Source organism: Gossypium arboreum, chromosome 10, assembly GCF_025698485.1.
Source record: "Gossypium arboreum isolate Shixiya-1 chromosome 10, ASM2569848v2, whole genome shotgun sequence".
Taxonomy (NCBI): domain Eukaryota; kingdom Viridiplantae; phylum Streptophyta; class Magnoliopsida; order Malvales; family Malvaceae; genus Gossypium; species Gossypium arboreum.
Window position 1 is genome coordinate 87,991,126 of NC_069079.1, and position 12,566 is coordinate 88,003,691.

Below are 12,566 nucleotides of genomic sequence, written 5' to 3' on the forward strand. Positions count from 1 at the left end.
CACTTCTCATCCATCCCCAAGTGGCATTCTTGAATGGCCAGAAATTAAACCTCCTTTCTTCATATATTGCTATGTAATGATGTGAAAATTTCATCTATAACAACAAGGAATTTGCATGCTCTGCCAAGATTTTAAATAATTGTTTTCATGTTTTCCCAAGCTAATACTACTAATAATTGGCTTTCATAATACTTCACTATTTAAAATAATTTTTTAAGATATTACTTATATAATTTATTCCCATAAAAAAAACTTAAATAGCGATTTGGAATAAATTGACAAAATCACACCAGTTTAAAATATTGTTAGATAGTTCAATAGGTGAAATAAACTTAGAAAGCAAAAGATCCCAAACTAGTTAATATATAGAGTTCATATCATAAAATGTCGAACCATAGATGAGGCTGGAATTTCTAAAACAACATAGTCATGAGGTAGGCACGGCACAGCCTCCAAGCCAGGAACAAAATATACGTAACTAGATAGCTACACAACTAATAAAAGGATAAATCAACATCAACTGTTATTCCTATAGTAAAATAGTCCTACCATACACGCTGATGATGATCTTCTAACTGTAGGTTGATGGGAACCTTAGGATGATTAATGCTTTAATTTTCTATTCCCAGATGGTGCCTTGGGTGGTGTCCATGGTGTGGTTTCTGCTCATGGGGAGGCTTCTCTCCCTTACCTTTGGGTGGTATCACATATTTGTGTGGCTCACTTAAGAGGTGTCTATGAGGAGGTTTAGGTTCATGAGGTACTCCCTTTCCCTTACCCTTGGATGGTTTGTCACCGGGGAATGGTTTTATGGGTGGCTTACCGTCGGGGAATCCTTCAACATGTGGAGGTTTACCCCCTGAGTGTTGTGGAGGCTTATGTGTGTCCTCAACTTCGACATTCAATAGGTGTCTATGAGGAGGTTTTGGTTCATGAGGTGCTCCCTTTCCCTTACCCTTGGATGGTTTGTCACCAGGGAATCCTTCAACATGTGGAGGTTTACCCCCTGAATGTCGTGGAGGTTTACCACCTGATTGTTGTGGAGGTTTATGTATGCCCTCAACTTCCACACTCAATATGTGTCTGTGAGGAGGTTTGGGTTCATGAGGTGCCCCCTTTCCCTTACCCTTGGATGGTTTGTCACCAGGAAATCCTTCAACATGTGGAGGTTTACCCCCTGAATGTCGTGGAGGTTTACCACCTGAGTGTTGTGGAGGTTTATGTGTGCCCTCAACTTCCACACTCAATAAGTGTCTATGAGGAGGTTTAGGTTCATGAGGTGCTCCCTTTTCATTACCCTTAGATGGTTTGTCACCAGGGAATGGCTTCATGGGTGCTTTACCAGCAAGGAACCCCTCAACATGTGGAGGTTTACCTCCCGAGTGTCTTGGAGGTTTACCACCTGAGTATCGTGGAGGTTTATGTGTGCCCTCAACTTCCACATTCAATAAGTGTCTATGAGGAGGTTTTTCTCCATGTGGTGGCTCCTCCCCCTTACCACCAGGTCCACGGTGTATTGGTGGTCGGTGTTCGGGGAATGGCTTGTGTTGTGGTTGCTTCTCACCTGGGAAAGGCTTCCTACCATTACCCTTGGGAAGCTCATTACCATGATGTTGGTTAGCTATAGAAGGAGTGATGATAAAAACCACCACTCCAACGAGAAACAAAAGCAAGCAGGCTTTAGACATGTTTGGGAATATATCTCTCGGTTTTGTTGTGCCTCACAAACTATAACATTTGCTGCCCTTTTATAGTGGACGGAAAGCTAGACTTATGACGTCACCACACATGCAATTTTGTATTTGCCGTTTACATTGTGCGGTGTTGAGTCGCACTTTGGGTCCCATGTGGAGTCGAAATTTTTGACAAATTTGCTACTGTGAAAATCATGACACATTGAAGTTTAACTACTGTGAAAAACTCGTGGCAAGAATTTTGCGACATACATTTTCAATGTGAAATATTGAATCTACATTGCTTTTTGACATTCTAATGGGATCACATGCTATATAGTCAGTTCGTGAGAAGCTAAATACCTTTAACAGGGATGAGTCCAGAAATAATTTTAAGGGGTGAGAATTAAATTATAAAATTTGTGAGGAATTAGAAGTCATGGCATAAGAAAAAACCCAAAGGGGTAAAAAATTTTCCACATTTTTTAAATTGCAATTGGTTAAAGCTGTCGAGAGATGTCGTTGACAAAATGGTATGAACATTTGAAACTGTGGGAAAGTTGCAGAAATTTGTCATAAAATAAGTACAGATTTGAGTCACGAGACATTATCAATATGTGATTATAGATTATGTTAAAAGAATTCCCACTAAGTTTATCTATAAAAACGAAATCCATTGTACTGTAGATATGATGAGCTTCTGAAAATGATAGGTGTTCCTTTTTCATCCGCTGGATGGGGTTATGGGAAAAGGGGAAGAGTACGAAAGAAAGAAAATAACAGTTGGATTTAACACGTGGATATATTATTGTCTACCCCAAATATGAATATATTATTTTGATGAAATTAGTGGATCCATAACGCAAACTTTGAATTTGGAGTATTCATTGTCTAGGCCCATCGGTACTGAGAACACTATTAGAATTTGAACTCTCTAACCCATATCAAGTTTCTTATGTTTTATTTATATAATAGTACTTGCGACTTATTGGACTGCATTCAAGGGATTTAATTTATTGAACAAAACATATAATTCCAGCAAATTATTTCAGCTTTCAAAAGCTACTATTATATATGCGTTTCTCTTTTGTTTTTAGGCTTAGTTTATTTCACTCAAAATAATTTACGAAAAATATTTTTAAATTTTTTATATTTATTTCACAAAAAAATAATTTAGTCAACGAAAAATAATTTTTTTAAAACTAATAATCAAATTGGGCTTCATTAAAATATGAATAAAAATAAAACATATAGTCCAAAACAGATAATAAAACTAAAACAGAAGAGAAGGCCCAAAATTAAAAAATGGCCCGAATTAAAAAGAATTTCTAAAAAGAAAATAAAATAAGAATAGTCTAGAAGCTCATAATTATCACCGCAACTTTGCCCAATCAAAGAACACTGATGCCCGTCTTGTCTATCAATCTCCCATTTCTTCTTAAAGACGGTTAAAGTTTTCCAACGAAAGCTTTTATCACCAAAACCATTGATCTGCTCATTTGAAACTTTCCTTCCTTCCTCTTTTTCTCTATCCATTTTCAATCTGGTTCTCGCACGCTATCAAATTCTTTCTGGTTTTCAGCATATCCAGGGATGCTTTCTAACAGGTACACCTCCTCCTTTTTTAACGATTCAGTTGCTAGTATATGTGCTAAACCATTTGCTGATCTTGGAATATATTCAAACACTAAGTTTCTAGATCTAGACGTTATTTGTTGAATATCATGTATATATGCTCCTACCTGCAATTTATCTTGTTTTTCTGCCTTGCACTTTTTTATTATTGATAATGAGTCGCCTTCTATAACAATCTTTGGCCATCGCATGTCTATTCCCATTTGGGCTACTTCGCGACAAGCGAGTGGTTCAGAGTGAAGGCGGAGGCCACTTCTTGATGAATTTCTAAACAAGATAGAAGAACATTCCCTTCGCTATTTCTAGCCACAATCTCCGAAGCCAATTGAAAATGTTGCCCATCGTATGCTCCATCAAAGTTGATTTTATTTACTGACCAGGTGGGTAATTCCATTTTCTAACTTCCTGCGAAATTTTGGGGGTTCTTTTTTCAACCCCATTTAGTTTTGTAATATAACTATTGACAAAGCTAGCTATTTCTTTCCCAGTTCTGCTTACCTTCTCATGCATTCTAGCGTTCCTTTCTCCCTAAATGGCCCATAGCGCACAACAAAATATTCTACATTGAGAGGGAGTGTTCTGAGTAAAAACCCAGGTGAGCCACTATAGAAACTCCAAATTAGATTCCTGTAAGAAATTCGGGATTGATAATTCTGTCCAAACTTACACTAAAACAGGACATTCGCGAAAAAGGTGATCCATAGTTTCTGCTCATTTTCCACACCGAGGACAAATTACAATATTTGTTAGCCTCCTTTGCTGCACGTTAACCCGTGTAGGCAAATAATTCCATGATATTTTCCAGACTCTAATCTTAATTTTTGAAGGTAGATTTAGGAGCCAGAGTTTTTTTGTAAAACTTCCTGTAGTGCAAAGCATAAGCTCTAGGATCTTCTTCAGAAATTTGTAATAGTTTATAGGTGTTACGAACCGAGTATTCTCCTGAAGGTTCACCGCTCCAGACTAAAAAATCGTCATGAAGTTCTTTCTCCAAAGAAATACGAAAGATCTTTTCAACTTTTTCCTCCGGAAAGGTATTGACAATCAACTCCCGCTTCCATTTTCTGTCATTATTATCAATTAGCTCAGCAACTTTATAATCTCGCATATTATGAGCAAACGACGATAATCTGAAATTTCTTGCATCTGGAATCCAAGCATCATTAATAATTGAAATATTCACTGTCAAGGATTGATGATCTGTTTGACCAGCTTAGAGGAGCTTCTGTTTTTTCCAATATTGACCTTCGATCTGGATATCATCAGTTAAGGGTCAAGGAGGCAGATATCTATAAGACAGAATTCAGGACTTGGTATGGTCATTACGAGTTTCTGGTTATGCCATTTAGACTGATGAACGCTCCTGCAGCGTTTATGGATCTGATGAATTGTGTGTTCCAACCATTTTTAAATCAGTTCGTAGTCGTCTTTATTGACGATATCTTGGTATATTCTGAAACTGAAGCGAAACATGATGAACATCTCCGTATAGTGCTGCGAGTGTTAAGAGAGAAGGAGCTCTTCGTGAAGTTCAGCAAGTATGAATTTTTGTTGAGGGAGGTAATCTTCTTAAGACATGTGGTCTCTGCCGAAGGGATTAAGGTAGACCTTCGAAAGATTGAAGCAATTTTGGAGTGGAAGCCACCTAGGACAGTGTTGGAAATTCGAAGTTTCCTAGGGTTGGCAGGATACTACAGAAGGTTTGTAGAATGTTTTTTTATGATTGCAGCACCTCTGACAAAACTCATAAGGAAAGGAGTACTGTTTGTATAGACTGAGAAGCAGCAGGAAGCTTTTCAGAAGTTGAAGAAAGTTTTGACTGAAGTACCTGTGTTGATTCAGCCGGAGTCTGGGAAGGATTTTAGTATGTACATTGACGCATCACACGTGGGTTTGGGCTGCGTGTTAATGCAAGAGGGTAAGGTGGTTGCATATGCATCACGACAGCTTAACCCTCATGAGGGGAACTATCCGACTCATGATTTAGAGTTGGCAGCAGTGATATTTGTACTTAAGATTTGGGGACATTACTTGTACGGAGAAAGGTGTATTATATATATTGACCATAAGAGTCTTAAGTATTTGTTGACTCAGACGGAGCTGAACCTTAGGCAAAGGAGATGGATTGAGTTACTTAAGGATTATGACTGTTTGATCGAGTATCACCCAGGCAAGGCTAATGTGGTAGCCGATGCTCTAAGTCGTAAAACTGTATCTGATCTAAGAGTAATGTTTGCTCGTCTGAGTCTGTATGATGATGGAAGTCTGCTGGCTGATTTGCAAGTGAGGCCAACCTGGGTGGATCAGATTAAAGAAAAGTAGTTGAACGATGAGTCTTTGGTCGCTCGTTTCCAACAAATTAAGGAAGGGGAAACTTCTGAGTTTGGGTTAAATGGCGAAGGAGTTCTGTGTTTCCGAGGAAGAATTTGTGTTCCGAAGGACTCTAATTTGAGGCAGACAATATTGAAGAAAGCTCATGAAGAACTTTGTGCCATGCATCCTGGAGGGAACAAGTTGTATCACGACTTGCAAGAATTGTACTGGTGGCTTGGACTTAAACGAGAAGTAACGGAGTTTGTAGGGAAATGTCTGACATGCCAGCAAGTGAAAGCTGAGCAACAATTACCTTCTGGACTGATGCAGCCAGTGAAGATACCACTTTAAAAGTGAGAGAGGGTAACCATGGACTTTGTGAGTGGGCTGCCCTTGACACCATCGAAGAAAGACTCGGTGTGGGTGATTGTGGATAGGTTGACCAAATCAGCCCATTTTATACCTGTTCGTACTGACTTTTCACTTCAAAAGTTAGCCAAGTTGTATGTGGCAGAGATTGTGCGACTTCATGGAGTTCTAGTTTCAATTATTTCTGATAGGGATCCCATATTTACGTCTCAGTTTTGGTAAAAGTTGCATGAGGCATTGGGGACGCGATTGAATTTTAGTACGGCTTTCCATCCCCAGACTGATGGTCAATTGGAAAGGGTTATTCAGATTCTGAAGGACATGTTGGGGGGATGCGTGATTGATTTTCGAGGTAGTTGGGAGGATTACTTGCCGTTGGCAGAATTTGCATACAATAACAGCTACCAAGCAAGTATTCAAATGGCTCCATATAAGGCACTTTATGGGCGGAGATGTCATCCGTCTACGTGTTGGACAGAGTTAGGTGAACGACAAGTGCTTGGACCGGAGTTGGTGGCAGATACTGAAAGTAAGGTTAAGTTGATAAGAGATCGATTAAAGGAGGCATCTGATAGACAAAAGTCGTATGCGGACCTAAAGCGCAAAGAGATAGAGTTCGCGGTTTGGGATATGGTTTTCTTAAAGGTTTCACCTTGGAAGAAGATCTTGAGATTCGACAAGAAAGGCAAATTGAGCCCGCGGTTTATAGGGCCTTATCGGGTTCTTAGGCGGGTAGGGCCAGTAGCGTATCAGTTAGAGTTACCACCAGAGTTAGACAGAATCCATAACGCCTTTCATGTGTCTATGTTAAGACGATATCGATCAGATCCCTCATATGTTGTGCCAGTGGAGGAGAATGAAGTAAGGACTGATTTGACCTTTGAGGAAGAACCCATACAAATTTTAGATCAAGAGGTTAAAGTTCTAAGAAGGAAGTCGGTTCCGTTGGTAAAAGTATTGTGGTGTAATCATGGAAGGGAAGAAGCTACTTGGGAATCAGAAGAGACTATGCGTCAACAATACCTTCAACTATTTGGATTAGGTAAATTTCGAGGTCGAAATTTCTTTAAGCGGGGTAGAATTGTAACGCCCCAATTTTCAGGAATTCTGTGAATGTTGGCAAAATTTTATGCTTTAATTTTGTCATTTGTGAGTGAAATTATGAAATAGGACCTATGTGAAAATGTTTGCAAATGCTATAGGCTAAATTGAAGTGGCCAAATAAATAGGAGTTCAAAATAGGAGGATTTGCATGACAAACCTCCCATTTTACATGAAGTGGCCAGCCATCATGTTGTTGTAGACAATATGAGCACTTGATATCCATAATTCATGGTACAAATTGATAATGGGTTAGGTAAATGTTCCATGATAATGGGTTAGGTAAATGCTTCATGATGGAAATTTCATGTCTTTTATATTAAAGAATTAAATGGATGAAATATGAAATTTTATTAAAAGAAAAAAGGGTGAAAAGAACAAAGTTTTGTCCATCTTTGTTCATCATAGCCTAAAGTTAGAGAAGAGAAAGGAGAGGAGAAAGCTCTTGAATGTTCGATCACTTGGGGAAGAAAAATTGAAGGTAAGTTCATGGGAGTTTGTTTTTATTTTGAGGTTCATGAGTTCTTTTTGATTTTACCTTAACTCTTGAAGCATATTTTGGTTTTTAGTTGTGTTGTGAGCATTTAGTCATGAATTAAAACGAAGGAAATGGTTGTTGTTTCATGTTATTTTGATGAAAAATGGAAGATAGGTGAAGTTGAGCCAAACAAATGAGCATGCACGTGCCTTAGATGCTAAGGGGAAATATCGGCTTTAAAATGATGAAATGGAGATTATACTTAAGTCAAATCATAGATATGTGATGATTGATTGGTGATATACATGTTTAAATAACATGCATGCAAGTTATGTGTGAAAGAGTGAATTTGGTAATAAATCTGCTTGGGATAATAAAGAAGAATGTGATTTTGGAAAATCACCATAAATTGTGGGAGATGAATTAGAAGCTGAATAAATTATGGAATTAAAGCTTGTTGAGTCTAGTTTCAAATGAATAAACGAGAACATATTTTTAATTCTGTAAAATGAGAAATTTAATTTGTAATGAAGAGTGGTCAGATTAGTCAAACAGTGAAACATGCGAAAGTTTGAGAAAAATCTGGTATTGATTGGCCAAACCAAAAATTCTGAAAATTTTATGGATGTAAGATATATGAGTCTATTTTTAGGGAAAATTAACGGTACTTAATTTGGAGTTTTGTAGCTCAGGTTATAAATGATTTAGTATTTGTTGCTTAGGAAGGCGACTTGCGGTGAAATTATGATTATGTGATAAACATTGACAAAATTTGTTAATGAGTTACTTATTGATTTCTTATAAGCTTATTATGATCTGTAGGTGTGGTTGGCCGAATATTGTAAGGGGTTAATACGTATTTTGTATTTGAATAGTTAGATTAACGTGTTAGTAATCCAATTGTAGGCGGTTCGTGTGTGGATCTCGTCAGTATATCATCGCAAACGAGTGTGTAACTAACACTCTCTTTCTTAGTCTGGATCGACAAAAGTCGAAATGTCGAAAATCGGTATTTTGTAGATTTGCGAGTGTGCGAATGCTCGTGAGGTAAATCGATTAATGTTTTTGGTAAACTGCAAAATTTGGACTGCAAAGTGCATGATTTCTATGCCCTCGATATTTCTGGGCTTAATGGGCCAAAATTGGAATGATGGGCCAACAGGCCCAATTCGGTAAGAACACTCGGTACGTGATTCTGTTAGTACGTGAAAAGGAGGAATATGCATGAAAAACCCTAAAGTAAATAAATTATTGAAATACCTTTAAAAATGGAAAATTTATAGTTTTACCCCTAGTAGATAAATTATCGAAATACCCCTAGGGTTAAATTGACCTAAATGCATGTTTGACTGTTGTTATTTATTGCATGCCATGTTGTTATTATCTGATGCATGAGATTGGGATATTGACGGAGGAAGCATCGAAAGTGGCTTTTCCACGCATTTAGAGGCTTTACCTCAATTTATCGTTAATCGAAGCAGCAAGGCTACAAGCGTGGAGTGTTGGACTGGGTGGGTTGAGCTATTCCCACATGGAGTGTAAATTTGTACGGTGGAGTGTAGTGGTTGGTGGGTTGAGTAGTCTCCCAAATGGGCTTGCATATATTATTGATGTTACATGTATTTTGAAATGGGCCTATGGGCCATATCTGTTATCTGAATAAGGGCTAAGGCCCGGTTTATTATAATCAAAAGGGCTCGTCCAGCACCATTATTACTGAATGGACTTAGGCCCAATAGGCTTGAGTGACTTGGGCTTTGAATGGGTTTTCCTTACACACGAGTTTCCCTAAACTCACCTCTTTTATTTTCATCCACGCAGGAAATCCCCAACCATAGTGGGCTTGGAGCAGTGAGGAAATTCGGAGTGGCCACCCGTTTTGAAAGTTTGGTTTTCTTCTGGTGAACTGAACATCCTTTTATTTACGTTTGAAGTTTTGGGATTTTTAAATGTAATAAGGTCGCTTCATTATTTTTGATGGTTTTAATATGATTACTAAGATATGTATTACTTATTTTAACTGTTGAAATTGGATAGCTTTAGGACGCGTTTTCAAAAACAACAATTGATTTCAAAATAATACAACAAGAAGCAAAGCTTCTGCAATGAAAATATTTTCCAAAATTAATCACTTTTCCTAAAAATGACTTAATCAAAATCGGTTTTCTAGAAATATCCATGACGTTAAGGTGTGGCAATGGCGATATGCATGTCTAAGATTGGATCCGAAGGGAGCTTGGTACTTAAGCAGTCCGATGGGCTCACCACCTCTTTTCCGGTTTCCTACTTGGTGCACAGCTTCCATTCACTTTAACCTATAATGAAATTATCTTTTAAAACACTAAGTAAGTTTTTTCTGGATCAACAATATAAAATGTTTTGAATGCTTCGATGTAGCATGTCGGATCCGGTCATAACGTCTGGGCCAGGTTTGGGGTGCTACATCTGCCGACCACATTAGGGAGTCTTAAGTACTTTTCCAGATTTGTTGAGCTTTTTACACCTAGAAGTGTCGAGATTTCATCCTTTTTTTTTCTTCTGATGTGTTCGAACTGTAAAAGATTGTAGATTTATTAAAATTCACATATTGGCTTGAGCATTTTTCATATTCCTTCAATATTCCTTTCAATAACATCGCTCCCCAATTTGTTGCTTCACCGAACAAGATACAGTCGTCTGCAACAAGTAAATGTGATATCTCTGGACCTCTTCTACTGGCCTTTGCACCTTTTAACAAACCCTCTCTCAAATTCAATCTCATCAACGATCTAAGTCCCTCACTACATATAAGAAAAAAAAAAGGACTAAGGGGATCTCCTTGTCGCAGCCCTCTAGTACGTTGAAAAATTCTTCCCCTTCCTACATTAATATTTACTGCATAAGAAGCTGTGGTAATGTATTTCATAATTAGTGCCACCTATTCCTTTGTAAAGTCCATCCGTAGCATTACTTCCTTTAGAAAACCCCATTCGGCTCTATCGTAAGCTTTACTCATGTCAAGTTTCACTGCCATAAATTTTTTTTTTCTTGTTCGCTTTTTTCAAAAAAGTGTGCAGAATTTCATAAGCTAAGAGCACATTATCAGAAACTAATCTTCTGGGGACAAAAGCGCTTTGTGTCCTATCAATACATCTCCCAATTACTTCTTGAAGTCGATTTGTTATTGTTTTCGCCACAATTTTGTAAATAACCATACACAAACTAATAGGTCTATAGTTGACAAGATTTATGGGATTTTGAATTTTTGGGATAAGCACAAATCCGTTAGATTAATAGAGTCAAAATTTTGATGATTATTCAAAATTCCCAAACTGAAAGTTGTGACGTCTTTACCTACGTTGTGCCAATATCTTTGAAAAAATAATACTGGAAAACCATCAGATACTGGTACTTTAGTAGGCCCTATTCCTTTCAAAGTCGAATGAATTTCTTCTGCCGTATAGGTTGACAATAATGCTCAATTTATATCAGACAAATATTGTTTTCTATGCCCTTTAAAAGATGAGACAGATCCCCAACTCCATTTGATGTAAATAACTTCTGAAAGAATAAGGTAGCAGGCTCATTGATCTATAAATTTCATCAGTAATCTCTCCTCCTTCATCTAATTCCAACCTAGATATAGTATTTATCTATTTACGGATTGAGGTATACTTGTGAAAAAAGGCTGAGTTCTTATCCCCTAATTTAAGCCAATTTGCCCTTGCCCTTTGTTCCCAGTACATTTCATCTTTTTTAATAACCATGTTAAGGTAAACTTTGGTATAATAATTTTTGTCATCGTGCCATCATCCATTTTTTTCGCCATCAGTATTTCAAGTTCCTTAGTTAGCTTTCTTTTTAATCCCTCTCGACCTTTTTTAATTATGTTTGCTCATCTCTTCAAATTGGACTATAGTCTTTCAAGTTTCTCAATTAATGTGCCTGTTGATGATTCCCATGATACCTTGATTTCTTATTCGACAGACTCCTCTATGGTCCATCATGCCTCATATTTAAACCTTGGACTTCCTATATAAATGTTTCCACTTTTTGTATTTAGAAGAAATGGATAATGATTTGACATCGAATGAGTTACATGTTGAATGCTTCCCGTTGGAAAAAGATGCCTCCATTTTTCATTCGCAACTCCCCTATCAAGTCTTTCCTTGATGTTTGTTTCCGGCAAATTCTCCCTTTCCCAATTAAACCAAACCCCCGAATACCCTAAGTCCTCTAGTTGACATTCCTTTAGAGTCTCACGGAAGGCCTCTATTCTTCTCTCTTCTCTTGGTATACTACTACTTTTTTCAAAAGAATACATGATTTTATTAAAGTCGCCACTTATTAACCAAGGATGATTTTGATCTTGACCCAATTTTCTTAATAGATTCCATGAAATATTCTTGTTGTTTACATAAGGTGAACCGTAGAACCCCGTAAATCTTTATTTTTCTTTGACACTTTCCACCTTAATCATTACATCAATGTGACTTTTTGAGAAACTTCTCAAATTAACCGTAATATCCCCTTTCCATGCCAAACATAATCCACCACTGGAACCTTTTGATTCAACGTCAATCCCGTTCATAAAATCACAACTCCTTTTGACATTTTCCATACATTTCTTATCAATTTTTGTATCTATTAAGAAGCCAATATGGGGATTGTGCTTCTTTAAGAAATATCGTAACCTCCATACCACTTATGGACTCCCCAATCCACGGACATTCCAACATATGTTTTTCATTGCGTTAAGTCGGCTTGCCTTTTGGCAGTCGCCAATCCAATAAAGTTTGGAACATTATTTTGTTCCAAATTTTTAGTCAACACACTTAAGGGAGCTTCACCTCGAGCATCTATTTCTTCATGTTTCAGTGTTTTTGCTCCATCTTCGTATGAAATTTCTGTACAGCAATTTTTGTTTCTTACTTCTTGGGATTTCCTCTTCCTCATAATGCTATATTCCTTTCTTTGATTTGTTATGGCCATTAGAACTATTCTTTTCCAGCTTGTCT

The 12,566-nt window shown here is 37.4% G+C and overlaps 1 protein-coding gene across 1 annotated transcript; it reads right to left on the minus strand.

The window, feature by feature from the left end:
• Nucleotides 1-611: 611 nt before the first annotated feature.
• On the minus strand, nucleotides 612-1,688 carry LOC108455080 (early nodulin-75-like). The gene has a single exon (XM_017753691.1). The coding sequence runs from the start codon at nucleotides 1,686-1,688 to the stop codon at nucleotides 612-614; it is 1,077 nt and encodes a 358-aa protein (XP_017609180.1).
• Between the last annotated feature and the right edge of the window lie 10,878 nt (nucleotides 1,689-12,566).